At 64.9% G+C, this 21501-nt stretch overlaps 3 protein-coding genes across 15 annotated transcripts in view; all 3 read left to right on the top strand.

The window, feature by feature from the left end:
* The first annotated feature begins 1014 nt into the window (after positions 1–1014).
* On the top strand, positions 1015–7839 carry AZIN2 (antizyme inhibitor 2). Of its 7 annotated transcripts, none has more exons than XM_064398338.1 (12): positions 1015–1155; positions 1318–1410; positions 2413–2587; positions 2674–2847; positions 3484–3656; positions 4055–4186; positions 4421–4586; positions 4722–4884; positions 5473–5582; positions 6434–6639; positions 6923–7096; positions 7680–7839. In XM_064398338.1, exons 3-11 carry the CDS (start codon positions 2489–2491, stop codon positions 7062–7064), a joined length of 1365 nt encoding a protein of 454 aa, XP_064254408.1. In that variant the 5' UTR covers positions 1015–1155; positions 1318–1410; positions 2413–2488; the 3' UTR covers positions 7065–7096; positions 7680–7839. The 7 variants fall into 7 exon arrangements, 6 of the variants coding, with proteins under 6 accessions (XP_064254408.1, XP_064254407.1, XP_064254406.1 ...); XM_064398337.1 differs by having other exon boundaries at positions 6923–7107; XM_064398336.1 differs by having other exon boundaries at positions 1016–1155; positions 6923–7839.
* A 931-nt stretch (positions 7840–8770) lies between these two features.
* On the top strand, positions 8771–9952 carry NDUFS5 (NADH:ubiquinone oxidoreductase subunit S5). Its single transcript, XM_064398197.1, has 2 exons — positions 8771–9146; positions 9735–9952. The coding sequence occupies exons 1-2, from the start codon at positions 8931–8933 to the stop codon at positions 9837–9839; spliced, it is 321 nt and encodes a 106-aa protein (XP_064254267.1). The 5' UTR covers positions 8771–8930; the 3' UTR covers positions 9840–9952.
* A 3983-nt stretch (positions 9953–13935) lies between these two features.
* The window catches only part of MACF1 (microtubule actin crosslinking factor 1), a 139499-nt gene continuing 131933 nt past the window's right edge, over positions 13936–21501 (top strand). For 6 of the 7 annotated variants that reach the window (XM_064398307.1, XM_064398304.1, XM_064398306.1 and 3 more), the window contains exons 1-2: positions 13936–14058; positions 15261–15534. In XM_064398307.1, coding sequence (XP_064254377.1) covers positions 15315–15534 — 220 coding nt within the window. In that variant the 5' untranslated portion in view covers positions 13936–14058; positions 15261–15314. Of the gene's footprint in view, positions 14059–15260; positions 15535–20076; positions 20269–21501 lie in introns of those variants that run through there. The other variant, XM_064398301.1, reaches the window with a different exon arrangement.

Here is a 21501-nt window from a genome sequence, read left to right as displayed (position 1 = left end):
GGATATTAGGAAGAATTTCTTCACAGGAAGATTAGACATTGGAACAGACTGCCCAGAGAGCGGAGTCACCACCCTTGAAGTGTTTAAGGAAGGACAGGATGTGGCACTTGGTGCTGTGGGCCAGTTCACACAGTGGTGTCTGGTCAGAACTGGACTTTGTGATCTCAGAGATCTTTTCAGCCTAATTGATGCTGTGATTCTGAGCTGTGGGATGGGCTCAGTGCCCTGCTCTGCGCGGGCTGTGCATCACAGCACTGCCCAGCACAGCCAGGAGGGGCTGGCACTGCAGGGCTCTGCAGCTCTGTTCTCCCAGCCGTTCTGCATGGCCCCCACATCCCACACTGCACAGTCCAGCACTGGTGATGGGCCAGAGCACAGCAAAACCAGCCAGGATCTCACAGCAGACAGAGCTGCCCTGGCCCTGGTTGCCAGGAGAGTCTGTGGCAAAGCCAAGACCACAGTGTTGAACAGAGAAACCCAGACAAGCTGGTCCTTCTCACTGCCCCCTCAGTGGGGACAGCCCACAGCCAATATTGGCTCCTCAGCAGCACCAGAGAGACCTGCACATTTAACAAGTTAAAAATTCCCTGCTGAGCCCGTCCTGTTTGCGGGGTGAAGCAGTGGCAGCCAAGGTCCAGCTCTCGGGGATCACACAGAGCACCTGCACCGACGGGTCTGCCTCGGGGCACCCACCGAGCCCAGCGGCAGCTGGGCAAGGGCAGGATCGCTCCCTGCCGCCTTCCCAGCACCTCCCGCTCTGCGCCGTGCCAGCCAAACCCCGCTCAGCCCTGAATCTGCGGGAAGCCTGCAGCTTTCCCCAGGAATTTCGGGCTCTCCGCCCCGAGGGTCCCCGTGCCGGGCTGCGATGAGCTGCGGGGACTCGGAGAGAGCCCGGGGTGGCTGCAGGGGACAGCCCCAGCCTCGGGGGAGGGTGGGCGAGGAGGGGCAGCCTTCTCCAAAAGGGATGAAGGATGCTCGGAGGCGGCTCAGCCAATGGCGTGGCTGGGTTTGGTTGCCATGGCCACGGTTGGGAGGCAGCGCTGGGAGGGAAGGGGCGCGGAGCCCCCCCATCCTCTGCGGGGCTCGGGGCAGGACAAACAGCCCGTTCCTTCTCCTGGGAGAGCCATGGCACCACCTGTTTAAATGCCTTCCGAGGTAAGGAGGCTTTGGGGGGCTCTGGGGGAGCTGCTTGGCCTGGCACAGTGAGAAGGGAGCTGCGGCGTGCCTGTGCTGGCTCGTTTAGGGACGGCGGTGGAGGGCATTGTGCTGGCAGTGCCCCTCTCCCTCTCTAAAGCCCTGCACTGCTTCTCCCCAGAGACCCCAGACCCTGGGGCTGCTGCAGGAGCTCAGCGTTCCTCGGGGAGCCCCCTGACAGCACCCCAGGGCACCTGCAGGGACAGCTGGGCCGTGGTAAGGAGGGCATGTCCGAGCTGTGACAGGAGTGACCCGTTTAACCCCTTCTGTGCCCGACCAGGGTGGGCTGGCTGCTGTTTGGTGATGGGGACTGAAGGGTAAAGCTGCAGGAGTTGCTCTCCTTTCTTGCTTATGAAGCTCTAAGAGCTTCAAAATGTGTTTTTCCATCCCATTCCCGTCTCTGGAATTGGCTGGTGGTGCTTGCTCGATGCATTACAACATCCTGCTGCTCGTGGTCTTTCTCCCAGTGCCCCTGGAATGCTGTCAGGAGGTCTCTGTGGGGAGGAGGGGGTGTGCAGCTCTGAGAAATGAAACCTCTGCCTGCTGCTCACTTCAAATCAGAGACCACGCTCCTGGAAGAGCCCTGGAGCTAGACCTGCATTATTGGAGTGGAAATGTTCCCTGCTGGCTCATCGGCTGCCCGGGTTATGTGCCAGGCTGGATCCAGGGCAGGAGATTGTTAAAGCTCAGGGTGTGAGCTCACAGCTAAAGCTCTGCCAGGATGAGCCAGAAAACTCCAACTGTCCCCTTGTTCCGCAGCCTGTGCCACAGGACAGCCGTGGAACTGCAGCCACAGCAGGGATCTGGGGCTGGATGGTGACAGTGAGTGCCCTGTGCTGTGTCTCCCTTGCCCTGGGGCTTTCCCCGGGGTCCAGGAGCCCTCAGCTATGTGGGATCCATCAGGGATCAGCACCAGCAGATCCAGCTGCATTCCAGGGCCTGAAGGGGCCTGGCCTGGCCTGGAAAAGCATCTCTGCTCCTTGTGGTGCAGTTGGCTTTGTTGTTGACTGTGCTGGTGCCTGCTGGTGGAGACGAGGCTGCTGTGTGCCAAAACAGAGCCCTGAACTGCAGAGCAATGTGTCTCCTCCCCCAGGGAAGGTGCTGAGCTGCTGGCTTGGAGCAGAGCAGCACAGAGCTCTGCCCTGGGCTCTGGGATGGCTGGTCCATGCTGATGGAGCTTCTGGACCCTTCCTCTGAGTACTCCTTTCCTTTTCACAGCGTGTCTCATCCTTAGAATCCATCCCCTGCTCCAGGAGGCTTTAAAGGGGCATCCCCACACCCAGAACACCACACCATGAACGGCTACTTGAAGGAATCCAATTTCCTGCTGGTGGAGGAGGGCTTCACCACCAGAGACCTCCTGGAGAACCTCCTGGGGGAGCAGTGCCAGGAGGTGAGGGCTGCTGCTCTGCTGCTGCTGCTGCTGCTGCCTCTGGGAAAGGCTCTCCTGGAGCTGCTGCTCACTGCAGTGTCTCCTAGAGCCAGCAGCACGCCTTCTTCGTGGCAGACCTCGGGGACATTGTGAAGAAGCACCTGCGTTTCCTGAAGGCCTTGCCCCGGGTGAAGCCCTATTTCCCAGTCAAATGCAACGGCACCGAGGGGGTGATCAGGCTGCTGGCAGAGCTGGGGGCAGGATTTGCCTGTGCCAACAAGGTAGGGCCGTGGGAGGACAGCTCCAGGGGAGATGTTTGTGGGGGAGTGGCAGAGCTCACCCTCCTTGCCTAAGGCTCTGCTCTAGGTGACATTGGCAGGGGCAGGAGTGTCCTGTGCTGTCACAGCCCAGAATTCCTTGTCCCATCTGTGCTGTCCCCTTTGGCTGGCGTTCCTGTCCCCGGGGCTGCTGTCCTGGCTGGTGGCACAGCACACCCCTGGGGTGTCACTGCCACTGCTGTCCAATTCTCGGTGTCCTCGGGGCTGAGCCTGAAGCTTTTTGCTCCCTCCTGCTTGTCATTTGCAGCAGCCCGACTTCCAGGGAGGAGGCAAAATTAAATCAATTACTTTCATGTAATTAAATAGGACGAGAAAGGGCAAAAGCAGAGAGGGCAAAGAGTGAGCCCCAGGCCTGCTAGCCCCACTTGTCTCCTTCTCTGGTGTTTTTAAACCTGTCCATGCCAGGACAAAGTGCACTGTGACCCCTTGGAGCTCTGGCAGCTTTTCCCTGGAAAAGCCCGGGCTGCAGCGCTGGCGCTTCGCCCTCCTCAGCCCTGCCAGCTGCCAAGACCCAGAGCTGGTGGCTGCTCCCCACCCGGCTCTGGGGGGACCTGCTGCACTGTCCCCTTCTCCCTGCAGGCAGAGATCAGCCGGGTTCAGGGCATTGGGGTCCCAGCAGACAGGATCTTCTACAGCAGCCCCTGCAAGCAGGTGGCCCACATCAGGCACGCAGCCACGCACGGGGTCAGGCTGATGGCCTTTGACAACGAGGTGGAGCTGAGCAAGGTGGCCAGGAGCCACCCCCGTGCCAGGTGGGTGTCTGGCAGTGCCACTGGAGGAGGGCGTGGGCAGGGGGCTCTGGGGGGCAAGAGGAGGGGGTACAAGGTGGGTGTTGGTCTCTTCCCCCAGGTGGTAGCACAAGAGGAGCTGCCTCAAGCTGTGCCAGGGGAAGTTTGGATTGGATATAGGGAAAAATTTGATCACTGAAGGGGTGACCAGGCTGCCTGGGGAAGGGGTGGAATCACATCTCTGAAAACATTAAAAACACTTGTGGGTGTGTGCTCAGGGACGTGGTTTAGTGCTGGGCTTCACAGTTGGGGCTAATATTTGGACTCAGTGACCTTTGAGGGCTTCTCCAGCCCTCAGAGGCTTTTCCTTTCACAATCCTGTCATTCCAAGACCCCTCACACAGCGTGCCCTTGCCGTGCAGGATGTTGCTGGGGATCTCTGCTGACCCCGTCCCTGCTGCCCAGCCGAGCATGGCCTTTGGGAGCACGCTGCAATCCTGCCGTCAGCTGCTGGAGACAGCCAAGGACCAGGCTGTGGAGGTTGTGGGCATCAGGTACAGCCCTGGCCTTCCTCCCTAGGGGTGCCAGCCCCTCTGCACCGGGCTCTGGGGAGCTCTGCCCTGGGAGGGAGCTGAGGGCAGGATTTGGGCTTGTTGGGGCCAATTTGGGGCAGGTTGCACCCTAGGAAAGGCTCTGTGGGGGAAGCTGTGTGAGTGACACCCCCAGCGCTGCGTCCCCTCTGCTCTGGGGGTGCTCAGACCCCGCTGAGGTGGGGTCTGTGCCCTCAGCTTCCACCTGGGGAGCCGTGGGCTGGAGCCCCAGGCCTGGCCCCAGGCCGTGGCCACGGCACAGCTGGTGTGTGACATGGGCACGGAGCTGGGACACCACATGCACCTCCTGGACATCGGGGGGGGGTTCCCTGCCACCGAGGACGCCAGAGCCCCGCTGGAAGAGGTACCCTGAACCTGCCCTCAAACCTGCAGCACCTGCCCCAGCAGGCAGACAATGAGCTTGGGAGCTCCCCCCGGCTCTGGCTCTCTGCAGAGCTCCCTCCTCACCAAGAGGAAGGCTCTTTTCCTTCCCCCACAGATTGCTGCTGGGATAAACTCTGCCCTGGATTTGTACTTCCCCGAGGGCAGTGGGGTGGACATTATTGCCAGGCCTGGGCGTTACTACGTCACCTCTGCCTTCACCTTGGCTGTCAGCATCACTGCCCTGGAGGAGATCCCCGTGGAGCAGCCTGGCTCTGACGGTGGGTGTGACAGCAGGCTGTGTCCCCTGGGTCCCCTGGGTCCCTGAGCCCTCTCCCCACTCCCCAATGTATCCCCTGGGTCCCTGAGCCCCCTGAGCCCTCTCCCTGTTCCCCAACATGTCCCCTGTGTCCCTGAGCCCCCCTGAGCCCTCTCCCTGTTCCCCAACATGTTCCCTGGGTCCCTGAGCCCCCTGAGCCCTCTCCCCACTCTCTGATGTGTCCCCTGTGTCCCTGAGCCCTCTCCCCACTCCCCAACATGTCCCCTGTGTCCCTGAGCCCCCTGAGTCCTCTCCCCAATCTCTCATGGGTCCCCTGAATCCCCTGAGCCCTCTCCCTGTTCCCCAACATGTCCCCTGTGTCCCTGAGCCCCCCTGAGCCCTCTCCCTGTTCCCCAAGGTGTCCCCTGTGTCCCTGAGCCCCCCTGAGCCCTCTCCCTGTTCCCCAACATGTCCCCTGTGTCCCTGAGCCCCCTGAGTCCTCTCCCCAATCTCTCATGGGTCCCCTGAGCCCCCCTGAGCCTTCTCCCTGTTCCCCAAGGTGTCCCCTGGGTCCCTGAGCCCCCTGAGCCCTGTCCCCCGTCCCTTCCAGAGGAAGAGTGTGACAAGAAGAGCCTGGTCTATCACCTCAGCGATGGCATCTACGGGGCCTTCAGCTGCCTCCTGTTCGACAGCCCCTGCCCCCGGCCCCGGCTGCACAAGGTGAGGGCTCACCTGGCCTGGCGTGCCCCTCCCTCTGGGCCAGCCAGCTCCCTGCCCCCGGGGACCTGCACTGCGTCCCGGGGTTCAGTTTGGGGGGGCTGTGCCCTGGGACACGGGACAGACCCATGGCAGGGGGATAACCAGCCACGTGATGTAAACTCTTCATGGCAATACAAAGAATATTCGGTACAAATCTGCGATTGGCAGAGCCCAGGGTGTCCCCCTGATGGTCCTGGGTGATCCCAGCCCCAGCCAGGGGGGTTTGGAGACCCTGGCAGGGGGTTTGGAGACCCTGGCTTGCAGCCAAAGACCCCTGGGGCTTTGAGCTCACCAAATGACCACCTTCGGATGAAGAATTAAAGGTCACAAAAGTTTAGATAGCATAACAGTGGCTGTCACAGGGTGAAAGGTGGAGTTTTGAAGGATTTTACTATGGGGGAAAAATGGAGGGATTTGGGCATTGTCCTGTTCTTCTTCTTCCCAGCCTCCATGTTCTTGGTGATGGTGGCATTTGGGATTGGTGTAGGGTAGAAAGTCACAGCCCGACACAGGTGATGGGTGTTGGGACATAACTGCAAATATCAAATACATCGTTTATAGCATAAAAGACAGCTCCAGCCCTGTGGGAGGGCAGTGTGCCTCAGACTGACAGAAGGCAGGCCAGACAGAAAATATTTTAGATAAAAAATAATAACCTTGAGAGCACGAGCCGAAGACTCCTGATCTCTTCTTCGACAGCAGGGTTGGGGAAGAGAGACTTTTAACGCACCTCAACCAGAGGGAATGTCAAATAAAACAAGTAACTAAAGTATTTAGTGCGTTGTAACGCCCGTGCTGTGCTTCTGCTGCAGAGAGCCTGCCCCGAGCAGCCGTGGCACAGCAGCAGCCTGCGGGGGCCCGGCGAGGACGGCATCGCCGAGGGGCTGCGGCTGCCCCGGCTGCGCGTGGGGGACTGGCTGCTCTTCGGGGACATGGGCGCCTACAGCCTGCCCGCCCCGGCCCTGCCCACCCCTGCTCCCCGGGCACGCGTCACCTGCGCCATGTCCCGCCTGGCCTGGTAAGGGACAGCACCCGGGGGTCCCACGGGGGTCACTTCTCCTCCCCCTGGGGCTTGCTTAAAGGAGACAGGGAGATCTGAGTGCCAGAACCATTTTGCCCAGAGGGAAAAATGCTATTTTTGAATATATTGTCAAACTCGAGGCGGTGTTTCACCGGAGAAAAGGGAGCCAGCTCAGCCCTGGCTGCCATTCCAGGGGACAGGAGAGCCCTGGAGTGTCCCCACCCCGTTCTCAAGGGGCTGCTCCTTCCCCCGGCTCCCCCTCGGGTGTCTCCCCTCGCAGGAAAGCCATCCAGCTCTTCCAGGGAAAGCCACCCCCGGCAGAAGAGGACCGTGAGAGCCTCTGCACGCCCCTGTCCTGCGGCTGGGAGATGGCAGAGACACTTTGTGTCACCCCTGTCTTCGCTCCGGCTGGCATCATCTGAGCAGCTCCGGGCCAGGAGCCGCAGTGGGAAAGGTCCCGTGCTGGTACTGGCAGGGGAAACGTCCCAAAGTGGTGTTGGGGTGGGGAAAACCCCATGCAGAACCAGGGGAAATGTCCCATAATGTTTTGGGGTGGAGAAAATCCCATGGCAGCACCAGGGGAAATGTCCCATAAAGGTGTTGGGGTGGGAAATGTGGGGAAAATCCCATGGCAGCACCAGGGGAAATGTCCCATAATGTTTTGGGGTGGGAAAATCCCATGGCAGCAGCAGGGGAAATATCCCATAATGATTTTGGGGTGGGAAAGGTGGGGAAAATCCCATGGCAGCACCAGGGGAAATATCCCATAATGATTTTGGGGTGGAGAAAATTCCATGGCAGCACCAGGGGAAATGTCCCATAATGGTGTTGGGGTGGGACAAACCCCATGGCAGCACCAGAGGAAATGTCCCAAAATTATTTTGGGGTGGGGAAAACCCCATGGCAGCAGCAGGGGAAATGTCCCATAATGATTTTGGGGTGGGGAAAATCCCATGGCAGCACTGGGGGAAATATCCAGGAGGGATAAAAATCCTACAGCAGGAAAAGTGGGATTTTTACACCCTAAAAATCCACAGTGGGAAAAGTCCCCTCCAGTACCAGAAGAGAGAGGTCCTGTGGTGGCACCAGAGGGGGAAAGGATCCCAGGGCAGTGCCAGGGAGGGGAAGATGCCACCCTGCCTCTGGCATTGCCCCACTCTGCTCTCCTGGGCTTGGCAGTAAATGCTGTCCCATAAACCCTGCAGTGTGTGTGCCTTCCACAGGGCTCGGCAGCTTTGGGCTCTGCTTTGGGGCTGCTGGGGTCACTGGTTTGGGCTGGGGTCACTGGTTTGGGCTGGTTTAGTGCTGGGGTCACTGGTTTGGGCTGGGGTCACTGGTTTGGGCTGGTTTAGTGCTGGGGTCACTGGTTTGGGCTGGTTTTGGGACTGCTGGGGTCACTGGCAGCCCAGCGTGGCTCCAGGGGTTGGGTGAGGAAGCCCCTGGTCCTTCCCACCCTGTGCCAGGAACTGGGAGCACTGGGAGGGCACTGGGAGGATACTGGGAGGGCACTGGGAGGGCACTGGGAGGACACTGGGAGGACACTGGGAGGGCACTGGGAGCACTGGGAGGGCACTGGGAGCACTGGGAGGGTACTGGGAGGGTACTGGGAGCACTGGGAGGGCACTGGGAAAGCACTGGGAGCACTGGGAGGGCACTGGGGGGGCACTGGGACGGCACTGGGAGGGCACTGGGAACACTGGGAGGGCACTGGGAGGCACTGGGAGGGCACTGGGAGCACTGGGAGCCCTGGGAGGGCACTGGGAGCCCTGGGAGGGCACTGGGAGGGCACTGGGAGGGCACTGGGAGGGCACTGGGAGCCCTGGGAGGGCACTGGGGGCGCACTGGGAGGGCCCCGGCCGCCCTGGGAGGGCACTGGGAGCCCTGGGAGGGCACTGGGAGGGCACTGGGAGGGCACTGGGAGCCCTGGGAGGGCACTGGGAGGGCACTGGGAGGGCACTGGGAGGGCACTGGGAGCCCTGGGAGGGCACTGGGAGCCCTGGGAGGGCACTGGGAGGGCACTGGGAGGGCACTGGGAGCCCTGGGAGGGCACTGGGAGCACTGGGAGCACCGCGGCCGCCAGGGGGCGCTGGGGCGCGGCGTGCAGCGAGTCCTCCGCCCCGCCAGGGGGCGCTAGAACAGGGGCGGGGGCGGCGCCGTTCTCTCCGTGACCCCGCAGCCGTAGGGCGCGGCGGTGTCGCGCAGGGCCGGTGAAGGACGGCGGCGGGCCCGTGAGGGCGGCGGCGGTGCCGGCGGTGCCACAGCGGCCGCGTCGCGGCGGGAGCGCAGCCATGCCGTTCTGGGGCCTGCAGAAGCAGCTGGGCATCGACGTGGACAGCTTCCTGCTGCGGCAGAGCATGCCGCAGCCGCACGGCCAGGCCGCGGCCTGCCACGCCTTCGAGCGCGAGTGGGTGGAGTGCGGGCACGGGCTGGGCCAGACCCGCGCCCGGCGCGAGTGCCAGCTCGAGTACGAGGATTTCATGGAGTGCATGCAGCGCACCAAGCTGGTGGGTGAGCGGGGGGTCCGCACCAGGGCCGGGCTGGGGGAGCCGAGGCGCTGGGGAGGGGGCACAGGGTCTGGGGCAGGTCTGGGGGCTCCAGCCCGAGCGGGGTCCGGCCCCGCAGCAGCCCCTTCCCCCGGGCTGAGGGGGGTGCGGGAGGCCGGGCAGGCTGCGGCTGCCCCGCTCTGGGCGGGCTCCAGGCCGGCCCGGGGCTCCGGGAGGGGTCCTGCCCACGGGGGTGGGGCTGGGTGGGGTTTCAGCTCGCTCCCAATCGAAGCGTTCCGTGTTTTGGGGCAGACCTTCGTCCCTGCCCCCGGCAGCATCCACATCCGGGACAAAATCCTGCTCAGAAAACGGGGCTGCAAACCCAGATTCCGTCAGTACAGAACGTCCTGAGAGCCCCAAAAACCTTTGGGAAGAGCCTCAAGCTCGAGCGAGGAGCCCCAGGGCGGGGTTGGTGTGGGCTCCACCCCTGTGAGACCCCCCGGGACCCCCTGGACCCCCCTGAGCCCCCCCTGAGCCCCCCCTGTGACCCCCCTGAGCCCCCCCTGTGACCCCCCGGGACCCCTCTGAGCCCCCCTGTGTCCCTGGCAGACCCAGCGGCTCCGGACCATCTTGGAGCAGCGGGACAGGATGATCAAGCAGGGGAAGTACACACCCCCCGCGCACCACATGGGCAAGGAGGAGCCCAGGCCGTGACTCCCTCCGCAGTTCCTCCCTGCCGAAGAGACCCCGCGGAGCTGGGGGCGGGGGCCCCGCTGTGGCCGGAGGGGCTGGGCGGTGCTGGGGCAGTAAACACCCTTTGGAATGGCTCCCTGCCTCTGCCTTGTGTCTTTTTTTGGGGTGGAACGCCTCTTTTCCACGCGGATTCACGGTGGGGGTGGATGGATTTGGGATCTCTGCTGGCTCTTCAGTGTGTGGGGGGCGGATTTCCCCCCTGGGGGGTGAAATCCCAGGTGCCAGCAGGATCTGGGGGGTTGTCCCTCCCAAGGAGAGTTTTCCCTTCCGTTCCCTCAGCTTTGGAGCAGCACTGGAGCAGGAGGGAGTCCCTGGGAGAGGAGAGGGGCCAGCTCTGTGCTTTAACCCCCATTTTTAACGCTGCTGCTGGGTCTGAACTGGGGCACTCCTGATCCCAAACCTGACTAATTCCTGCCTGTCCTTGCAGCAACTGCTGGAGACTGCCAGTCCTCAGGGGTTCTGGTTGCTGCTTTAAGTACGAAAACTCTGGTGCTGATGGGTTTGAGAGGAAAACCAACTGCAGGGTATCAGTGGGGCTCAGCACTGCAGCTGTGAAAGTGGGCAAGGAGGAGCTCGGGGGAGGGAAACCAGGGAAAATATGGAAAAGGGTGGAAAGGTGGGACAGGGAATGGCTGCATGTGGAAGCTGAAGCTCCCCAGGGCCAGTCCCTGGAAATTTGGGAAGTGCAGCCAGCCAGGAGCCTCCACATTGCCATCGCTCATTATGGATGCTGATTAATTATCATCAATTATCTTTCCCGAAGAGATGTGCGCTGGTGGAGGAGCGCAGAGAAGATTTGGGGATGACTTTTCCTGGTGGAGGCTTTGCCAGTGGCATCACAGCTCCCCCCAGGCTGGGTGTGAGGGCTGGTGGCACCCAGAGCCAGCAGCAGCACGGGCCAGTGCTCCAGGAATGGATTTTGGGGAAAAAAAACCCTGTTTTGATGAGAAGTGCTGCTTTTCCAGGGAGAGGAAGGAAAAAAAGCCAGGCTCAGCAAAAAGCCTGGCAGCTCCACGCTGGTGTGGAGAGTGACTCATGCCGTGGAGAAGAGCAGGGGAAATGTTGGGAGGCATCTGAGCTCTGCTGGCCCCCCAGGGGCTCTTTAGGTCCCTTCAAAATCAAATTGTGCAGCCACGCCAGCAGGATCCATCGGCTGCAGTTAAAAGCTCTGTCAGGAATTCCACCAATAAAGGGAATAATCAAAGACCCGATGAAAACAATCATATTTATGGAGGGATTAAAATAAAACCACGTCCCAGCTCTGCAGGGAGGAGACGAGGCCGAGGCTCTGGCTGAGCAGCAGGGATCGAAAATGGATCCAGTGCTCCTGACCAAATCCCCCGGGGCAAAGGGGTTTGGAGCATCCTCAGCTCCACACTGTGGCTCACCACGGAGCCTGAGCAGGATCCATATCCAGCCTGTAGTGGTTCCAATTTTATATTTTGCTCTTTGCCTTTTTTGTCGCTGTTTTGGCGCGGGGTGGTGCCACGTCCCAGCTGGGGGGAGGCAGCGGGGCTGGCATGGGGTGGGAGATCCCCGTGGGGAGCTGCTTCTGCCATGGACACGGCCTGGGCTGGGCAGGAGCTGGTGAGGGCAGAGCACCATCCCCCCCCCCAGCCCCTCATTCCCACCTTCCTACAACCCTGAGCCCCCAGGATTGGCAACTGGGGGCTGGGATGGGGGTGACCCCCACCTCCTGCAGCTCCACAGCCCTGGGTGTGCTGTGCATCGTCTGCAGCTCCTCTCTGCCTCGGGAACGGGGAACAAACAACTCCCAGGAGATGAATAATTTATCAAAAGTCAAGGGAGAAGGCAGATTTCAGCCCTGGGCTTGGGCAGAAGGTTTTAATGAGGGAGAGGGGACCATTCTTGGGGCAGAGCGGGTTCTGGCTGATTGGCACCCGGAGACATCTCCCTGCACCCCTGTGGATGTCCAAGGCCTCGGCACTCAGGGTCCCAGGGGCCCCCTCAGTCCTGCTGAGCAGCACAGGAGCAGGGAAACGAAATGCTGTAGGGAGGACCTGCCTCCCCCTTCCGCCCAAAATAACGATTCCCTGTCTCCACGCCGGCAAAACAACGCCCGAGCCTAACCCAGATTCGCGGCACAAATAACCCAGCAGCTCCCGGCGCTGCGGGGCATTGCGGGAAGCACATCCCGGGCTGGGGCAGCGCCGTGCGCCAGCCTCCCGCTCCGCCGGGGCTCAGCAGGCTGCAGGCCGGGAGGGCGGAGCTGGAGCCCGGCTGGTGGCACAGGGGGTGACAGAGGCACCGGTGACACAGGGGGTGACAAAGGGCACGCCAGCACCGCGCCTCCCGCACAGCCGGGCCGTGAGCCCCGCGTGCTGTCCCCGGGGCCAGCGGTGCCCGGTCACCGGGGCGGGCAGCAGGGGTGAGCGAGGCTGTCACGGCGTCCCCCGGCGTGTGCCCGGGGCCGGGCCGGGCCGGCCGCGCTCCGGGGGCCGGCGGCGCTGCAGGGGCGCGGCTGAGCCGCCCAACCCGTCCGGGAGCTTTGGGAGCTGCGGCCGCGTCTGCCTCTCCGGGCGCTGCCCGCCCTCCTGCCAGGGCCGCCGGCTCGGCCGGGGTGAGCCTCCCCTGCTCCTCTCTCACGGGTTTGGGGTGCCCCATAATGCTGGGAACCACAGCCCCCGCCGAGTGTGTTTGTCCAGCAGGGTACGGAGCTGGCTGCCTGCTCCAGGGGCGTGCACAGAAAGCAGTGTTGGTGGCACCAGGGTGATGGCCCTGTCGCTGTCACCGTCGTTGGGGTGGTGGCACTGGTGCCAGCCCACCAGCACACCCTTTTCCAGTACACCCTTTGCTCTGCCCCGAGTTCCCCAGCACCAGTCTGGCCTGGCTGTGGCCCGTGAGGGTTCCCAGCTCCCAGAACTCATTCCCTGCTGGAGTTCCTGTCCTCGAGGCCTTGCCCCTGCCTCTGTGGGGTCACCCCACTGCTGTGTCCGCACCCGGGCGGGTTTTGGCCGAGTGCTTCCTCCCCATGCCTGCATCCCAGCGGGCAGGGCCGCAGGGCAACACGTGCTCCTCCAGCCACGTCCCAAGCCGCGTCCAGGAGCAGTTGTCACCACACCCCACGCCCTGTGTCCTGCCCTGTGTCCTGCACCTCGTCCCACCCCATCGCGCTGGAAGCGCTCAGGAAAACACACACAGCGGGGGAGCACAACCGTTGGGATGAGATCTGAGAACCGGCGGGGGAGAGATGCCCACGGGGCGCTGGGCTGCGCCGAGACCCCGGGGGCACTGGGGCGCCGGGCTGGGCCGGGCCGCCCGCGGCGCCGCGGGAGCAGCCGCGCCGGCCCGGGGCCGTGGCACGGAGCCGCCGCCGCCCGCTGCGTGCCGCCGTCGGTGCGGGCCGGCTGGATCTGCCGTCAGCCGGAGCGGTTCAGCCTGCTCCACTCCTGCCAGGCGGCCGGGGCTGTCCTGCAGCTCCGCCACCCCTTCGGGCTGCTCCTGGTGTCGCTGCCCGCTCCGCGCCTGGCGCTGGGACACGTCCGGCTGCGGCTGGGATGCGCGGCTGCCCCGCAGGTGAGGCCCTGGGCGGCTCACGGCCCCCGCGCCTTCCCCGGGCTGTCCCCGCACCCCGCTCGTGTCCCCCGCCATGCGCTGAGGCCGCTGGCCCCGATCCGCGATCGATGGCTGCTCCAATTACCCCGGGCCTGGGGGCATCCGGAGGATGAGGATGGAGCGGGGATGCTGGCAGGGTGCCGGGGGGCTCTGTGGGCTGCGGGGGGGTGCGGGGTGGTTTGGGGGGACCCCCTGTGCAGCGGGGGTGCGGGGTGGGCGGGCGGCAGGCGTTGCGGTGCCCCGAGGAGCCCGGGCAGGTTGGAGGGCGCAGCCCGGGAGCCCCGAGGGGTTTGCCCGGGGCCGCCGGGGTGGCGGTGCCGGTTGTGCCGGCGCAGGGGCGGGCGGCGGGGCCGGTCCCGGGGCTGCGCGGGGCGGGAGGCGGCCGGGACCCCCCCGCCGCTCCCCGCCGCTCGGTGGGCAGGGCCGGGCCGGGCCGGGGGAGGCGCCGCGGCGGCGGGAGCGCACGGCGGGGCCGGGAGCGGCCGGACCGGGAGCGCACGGCGGGGCCGGGAGCGGCCGGACCGGGAGCGCACGGCGGGGCCGGGCCGGCACCGGAGCGCCGCGTCCTGCCCGCGCCCAGTCGGTACCGGAGCGCCGGCGGAGGGTGAGCGGGGCCGGGGCTGCGCAGCGGGGAGGGAGCGGGGAAGGGCGGCGGATGGAGCGGGAAAGAGCAGGGTCAGAGCGGGAGATGAGCGAGGGATGAAGCGGGAAGGGCAGGACGCGGGGATGCAGCGGGGATGGAGCGCGGAAGGCGGCGGATGGGGATGGGGAAGGACCGGGAAAAGGGGGCAGCAGCCGGCGGGGCTGGGCTGGAGCTGCGGGCAGCGGAGGGTGCCGGGAGGGAGGGGGGGTAGGACCAGGTGGGAGCAGGACCCGGGGGGGCCACACCGGCCCCGTGGGCCCCCGCAGAGCCGTGCCCGCTCCCCGCTGCCTCCTGCACCTGCTGCCCCCCCGCCCGTGCCGCAAGCCCGGCTCCAACCCCCGCAGCCCCGGCCCCGCCGCTCCCCGGGCACCGAACCCCGCCCGGCCCCGCAGCCCCCCAGCCCCACGGTCCCCCAAAAGCAGGGCGCGGGCTGAGCCCCTCGGGGCTACCGGGGGAGCGGCGGTTTTTGGGCCGCGATTCATTTTTTCGCAGCTTTTCAATGGGGGGTGAATGACTCATGGAATCCTTTCTCCGTTTCTTTCAATGTTTTTTTGGGTCTCTTTGTTCCTGTTTTGCTGATTAAATGATGGGAATAAGGAAAGGCTCGGCGTGATGGAGGCGGCTCCTGCGCCGCGGCACATCGGTTGTAGGAGTCTCAGGCATTTTTCCTGGCCGTGCTAGAGGACACAATGAGATTTATTTTAAATATGTCTCATGCAAGGTGCTTATTTGCCCAGCGTGTGTACGCGGCACAGCTCACTCCCGGCGTGCTCCAGAAAGCCCTACCATCTTCCTCTGCCATGATTAATAAGATTTTTAAATCCATCCCCGTTCTCAGAGGGGAAAAACCTGCAGGTACAAAGGGCAGAGCCGAGCTGATGCTCCTTCTTGCACTGAGCACAAAGAAATGGAGCCCAAAAGGCTGGACTCGGCTTTGTGGCAGTGAGCTCAGGGATGCCAGCGTGAGCTTTGCTGGCAGAGTGGCAGCCGTGCCAGCATCCCCATCCCCGGGAACCCCACAAGGGGGAAACTGAGGCAGCACTCAGAACCTCCAGGAGGGCCGAGACACCCATGGTGGACGATCCCTTCTCCCCCAGCACCTGTGGCGGGGAGGCCCCCGCGGCCCGCGGCCCGGTGTCAAGCGCTCTTTGCTCCTTCTCCAGGGTGCTGCTGCCCGCGGGGACGTCCTGCCCGGCCTCCTGCCCGTGCCCTGGGCCATGTCGTCCTCCGACGAGGAGACCCTCAGCGAGCGCTCCTGCCGGAGCGAGCGGTCGTGCCGGAGCGAGCGCTCCTACCGCAGCGAGCGCTCGGGCAGCCTCTCCCCCTGCCCCCCCGGGGACACCTTGCCCTGGAATTTACCCCTGCACGAGCAGAGGAAGAGGAAGAGCCAGGATTCGGTGCTGGACCCGGCCGAGAGGGCTGTCGTCAGGGTCGCAGGTAAGGCAGCGCCTTGTTGGATCCCCCCGGGGGTTCCCGGGGCTCCCCCGAGGTCACTGAGACGCTCTTGGGGTCACCTCTGTGCCCCGCTGCTCCTCAGGGAGCCGGGGATGGATGGGGAGAGGAGGGAGGGGTGGATGTGTTGAGGTGGCCGAGGAGCAGGGTGGTGGTTTGTCTGTGCCGTGGCTTTGTCCTCTCCAGGCTCGCCCCGGGCGGTTCATCCCATCAGCACCGGGGTTAAGGGATCGTTGGGCACCTCCACCTGCGGCCTGGGTGACATTAAAATGCTTAATTAAGGACTGAATGGCTCCTCTGGTGGAACAATGCCCTCGGCTGAACTCCGGGGAGGAATTTGCCCGGGGAGGTTTGGGATTCCCGCCCGGCTGATGGAGCTGGGGCTGCTCCTTTGTGGTGCCCATCAGCAGCTCCATCAGCGCTCACCGCGACCTGCGGTGTCCCCGCGCGGAGGGGACAGTGCCCCGTGTGTCCCTTCGCCCGCTGAGCTGCTGACCCGGTCACAGGGAAGGGCAGAGAGGCAGAAACAAAGGCAGGGCTGGACCCACCTCGGCCGAGGGCTCCCGGTCCGCTCTGGGGGCGGTGGGGACCCCACTCCGGCTTGGCTGGGGAGGGAGGATGGGGGATCTGCTCAGGGTGGTGCCTCCAGGCTCCAGAGCTGGCATTTGATTCTTCACCGGGGCCAAACGGCCATCAGGGGCTTTGATCTGCGTCTGCCGGGGTCTGTCCACACCTCCCGGCGCTCCCTTTGATCTGCTCCTCCCTGAGCAAACGGGGATTTGGGAATCACGGGGATTTGGGAATCGCGGCCGGGCTGAGGGACCCCCGCTGAGCCCCGGCCAGGCTGGTCCTGCTCCCAGAGAAACCCAGGGCTGGGTTTGAATCTCTCTGGTGGGGTGGGCACAAGGGTGACAAACCCCTGAGGTGCCCGCTCTGCCCAGCCAGCCCCCAGTGGGTGACCAAACCAGTAGGGACACAGACTGGGAGCACTGGGGAGCAGGGACACAGCTGGCACAGGTGCCAGCAGGTCAGGGGTGGCTGGGGGGGCTGCTTCCTCCCTCCCTCCCTGCCTGCCCCGTGGCACGGGGTGCATGGGGATCCGGCCGTGCCGCCGTGCCAGCCCGGGGATCTCGGGGCTGGAAGAACCAGTTGATTCAAATGATGGCTCTTGAGAATGCACCGTCTGGGGCTGGGACAGGCAAATGTGCAGGGTGCGGCTGGCCCTGCCCCAAATCCCAAATCCCAAATCCCTGGGGCTGGGAGATGGAGGGGTACCGGGATCCTGCCACGTTCACTGCTTCTCATGGACCTGCTGTGCCCCAAAATCCCCATCCTCCCACGCCCAGGGATGGATTCTGCCAAGGCCCAGCCGCTCCCCAGCTCCATTTCTGCCCGGGTGCCAGGGCTTGTTGTCACCCAGCTGGATGCAGCCCGTGATGAAAGGCAGGGGGATGTCACAGAATTCGGTCTCATGCAGATTGCCCATTAAAAATAACTCGGGAGGTGCAGTGAGACAGTGCTGAGCTGGGAAAAAAAAAAAAGAGAAGAGTTCGGAGACAGTTTTGTGTCACCAAGTTTGAAAATGAGCTGAAATATTGATTCAGATCCTTGCATTATTCAGCGGGAATGTCTGCGGGGCGCTGGCTGCCCCAGGGCCTCTTCCCACTGGGATCAGGGCTGGCACCAGGGATGGGGGCCTGAGGAATGTGCCCTGGGGGACCTGGCACCTCTCAGTGAGGTGAGGGGAGTGGGGGCTTGGCTTTTTGGGATCCCTGGGAAAAAGCAGCAGGGCCTGGGGATGGAGCCTGGGCACCGTTTGGGGATGGGGATCCTTGTGCCACCATGGACCTTGTGGAGATGACACAGAAGGAGTGGCACCTTTGTGGGTTTGGGGCACGCAGGGATCTTGGTTTTGAGGGCACGCAGAGACCTGGGGGGGCTCTTCCTCCTCACTATCCATGGGGTCCAGCAGTCTGTGCATCCCTTCTGGCCATCAGAGCCAAGGGAAGCAGGGCACAGCCCGGGGAGGGCCTGTGGGGGCTGGGACACGCTGGCCCAGGGCTCCAGGCAGCTCTGGAGCCGTTCCCTGCTTTCCTGGCATCTCCTGGGAGGGCAGCGGTGGGAGGGGAGGGGGGAGCAGGACGTGAGGGTCGGGGGGTGACCCTTGGCCCTGCCTTGCTCCGTCCCACGCCAGGCGCTTGGCAGAGGGTGAGGGCGGGCGGGGGTGGCTGCTTTTGGGGGAAAAAAGGGCTCTTTTATCCCAAATCTGCTCGCGCCAGGGTGCTGCTGGGCTGGGGCACTCCGGGATGCCAGGGGTGAGCGGGCAGGGGTGATGGACGAGGCGTCGCTGGGGCTTTCCAAGGGCTCTTTGAAAAGCTTCCTGGGAGTCCTTTGTCACCCGGGCGCGTCACCCGCGCCGCTGGCAGCGCCGGCGCTGCCGGAGGGAGGGAGGGAGGGAGGGAGGGAGGGAGGGAGCTGCTCCTCACCCCGGCCCCACGGGAACAAGCCCCCTTGTTCTCGCTGCCTCGGCACCGGCTCGGGGCAGGTTCCGAGGAGGAACCGCTGCGTGCCAGCTGGCCGGCACACATCTCCCTTTCCCTGGGAACGCGTTTTTGGGTCACAGGGATGCGGCGGGCGCCTCTGCGGGCTCCGTGCCGGGCAGAGCCAGGGCAGCTGCGCCCCGGGGCCGTTCCCGGGGGTTCTCCGGCCGTTCCCGGGGGTTCTCCGGCCGTTCCCGGGGGTTCTCCGGCCGTTCCCGGGGGTTTCTCCGGCCGTTCCCGGGGGGATGCTCCGCTGAGGATGCGCGCCTGGCACCGCCGGGCACAAAGGCGCTGCCGCGAGGTCGCGGCGGTGGAAACCTTCCTCCTTCCTCCTCCCCGCGGAGGCTCTGCGGGGATGCAGCCTGGCACCCGCGCTCTGCGCCGCGTTAATTACTTTTCCTAATTAAGGCGCCTCGCTGAAAGGGAGATGCCTCCAAAATCGGGATGAAGGGGGTGATTTGTGTGACCCCACCCCAGGCCGGGGGCTGCGGGAGGAGCAGGAGGAGGAGGAGGAGGAGGAGGAGGAGGAGGAGGAGGAGGAAGATGGAGGTGCTGCCCCCGGTCCCTCTTCATTCCCTGGAGGGATGCGGGGTGCTGAGGGGGCTCGGGGGTCCCTGGGTGACGGTGGGGACACGCAGGGTGTCTGTCTGTCTGTCTGAGCGGGATGGGGCTTTTCTCGTTGCCATGGTTACCCAGCCGGGCCCTCCAGTTGCCATGGGAACGGCGCATCGGGGTGAAAAAGCAACATCTTGAGATGGCCAAAAAAGGGCCGGGGTTCTCCCCGGTGAGGGGGGCTGGGTCTGGGGGGGCCGTGCCCAGGGGGTGCCCGTGGGCTCAGCGGGGTGTGGGTGGGCGCTGGGGGGGCTGCGGTGTCCCCTGGCCTGGGGACAGCCACCCTGGTGCCCTGTAGGAGCTGTTTCTAGGGGAGGTTCTGCTCCATCAGCCCGGCTGGGTTTTGGGGGGGCTGAGTGGGGTTTCCGTGGGTTTGGCAGTGCCAGGCTTGGCCCTGAGCCGGTGGGGTTTGGCTCTGCCCCGCTGCTCCCCTTGGTGGGGCCTTTCCATCCCCTGCAGAGCCCCCGGCCCATTCTCAGAGCCCCCCTCTCCCTGCCCATCCCTCGCCAGGAGATGCTGGGGGGTCCCCACTGCCCCCGGCCCCCCCAGGCAGTGCAAGGTGTCACCCCCGGTGTCAGCCCCGCTGCCACCCCTCTGTGTCACCCGCTGGTGTCACTGCCCGTGTCAGTCACCCTCCTGTGTTGTCCCCAGTGTCACCCCCCAGTGTCACACGCGGTGCCACCCCCTGACGTCGTTCCTGGTACCACAGCCATTGTCACCCCGGTGTCGCCCCCAGTACAATGCCCAATCTCTCCCCGATGTCACCCCCAGTATAATCCCCAATCTGTCCCCGGTGTCCCCCCCGTTGTCCCCGCCCGGTGCTGCCCCGAGCGGCCGCCAGGGGTCGCGGCGGGCCGGGGCGGGTCCCAGGGGGCGGGGCCTGTGCAGGGGTGTGGCCTCAATAGGGGCGGAGCAAACACGGCCAGGTGGGCGGGGACAATTCAGATGGGCGTGGTCATAATAATTTATAACTGGGGCGTGTCCGGGGGCGTGTCTGGGGCGTGTCCAGGGGCGTGTCCAGGGGGCGTGTCCGGGGCGTGTCCCTATCACGGCAGTGTCCCCGCCCACGCGCGGTTACCGGCCCGGTGCTGGCGGGGGATATCCCGGGAGCCATGAGCGGGTCTGGGGGCGTGTCCTGTCGGTGGGCACGACCCAAGGGCGTGTCCCCCCGGTGGGCGAGTCCCGGGACAACGGGCGTGTCCCGGGGGCGTGTCCATGTCCCGATAGGCGTGTCCTGGGGCGTGTCCCGATGCCGGTGGGCGTGTCCCGGTACCGGTGGGCGGGCCCGGGGGCGGGGCCCGGTGCCGGTGGGCGGGGCCCGATGCCGGTGGGCGGGGCCCGGTGCCGGTGGGCGGGGCCCGGTGCCGGTGGGCGGGCCCGGCGGCGGGCGCGGCGCGGCGGAAGCGGCCCCGGCACAGACGGGCCCTGGCCGCGCCGCCGGCAGCTGCGCCCAGCCCGGGCACAAAGGCCGCCATGGCCGGCTACGTGCCGGGGCTGCTCCCGGCCAACCGGAGCCAGGAGAAGGAGTTCGTGCAGGCCTACGAGGACGTGCTGGAGCGCTACAAAGGTACCGAGCGCGCCGGGGCCGCGGCCGGGCCTGCAGCGCAGCGGGGCCGCCCCCGGGGCTCCCCCGGAGCCTTCCCGGAGCCTTCCCGCTGTTCTCCCGGTGTTCTCCCGGTGTTCTCCCGGTGCCCGTGCGCGCTGCGGGGCGGATGCTCCGGGGGCAGCATCCTCGGCTTGTCCCCGCGTGGGGTGCCCCGCTGCCGGTGTCCCCAGCGTGGGGACAGCTCTGAGCGTCCCCGGTGTCCCCTGCCCGCGGTGTCCCGTGTCCCCGCGTGGGCTCCGCGGGTGCCGCGGCTCCTGCGTGGGCTGCCCGCGGCTCAGCATCCCTGCCCGGGGCATGGGTGACACCGCTGTCCCCAGCGCGGGGTGCCTGCCAGCCCTGCCTGCGCGCCCCACCTCCCCCAGGTGCCTTTCCCACGCTCTTGGGGTCCCCGTGTGCCTCCCGTGGGGTGCCCAGCATCCCAGCGGGCAGCACGGCATCCCCCATCCCTGTGCCCTCACCGCGGTGCCACCGGGGCTGTGGGGACCCCTGCGTGTCCCCAGAGCCGCCCGGGTCCCTCTCTGGGGGGGACGAGGAGCCCAGGTGCTGGTACCGGCAGTGAGTGTGCAGTTTTGATGTCATCCCCGGCAGCTGGGTGTGTGTTCCCATTCTTCTGCTCGTTATTATGATTTTTTTTCCCCCCCTCCTCCCCGCTGCAGCGCTCGGCTTGTCCTGGAGCCCAGATTCCAGCCCCACAGGGCTCCCCGTGCTCCGTTTTGTGAGTTCAGCAGCCAAGTCTCTCTGAAATGCCGGGCTGAGAGCAGCCAGGGCTCGCAGTGCCTGCTTCCTTTTCCTTTTCTTTTCCTGCGGAAAAGGGGGAAGAATGGATTCCCTGGCCCCCTGATCCGGGGGTGCCACTCAAGCATCCCAGAGGTGGGAGAGACGAGCAGGGAATAAAACCTCCTCGGGTGCCTTGGAAAGGCGCTGGGAAACATGACCTGGGCTCCTCCAAGTACTTGACAAACTTTTTTATTAATAAAGAGCTGCTTTGATGTTCTTGGGTTCAGCGTGGAGACGCTGGCGTGGAAGGAGCTGCTGTTTGCATCGGGTTTGCTTTGTTCCAGGAGAAAAATGGAAATTCCAGGGCCTGTAATGCACTTGGTGCAGCTGGAGCACCCTTGGCACCTGGGCTCCCCTTGCCCGCTCCCTGCTCTGGCTGTCGGTGCCCTCCATGAGCAGTTGGGTCCTTCTGGGAAG

This window comes from Passer domesticus, chromosome 24, assembly GCF_036417665.1.
Source record: "Passer domesticus isolate bPasDom1 chromosome 24, bPasDom1.hap1, whole genome shotgun sequence".
NCBI classification, from domain to species: domain Eukaryota; kingdom Metazoa; phylum Chordata; class Aves; order Passeriformes; family Passeridae; genus Passer; species Passer domesticus.
The sequence above is the reverse complement of the archived record's forward strand: the minus strand, read 5'-3'. Positions and strand labels throughout refer to the sequence as shown.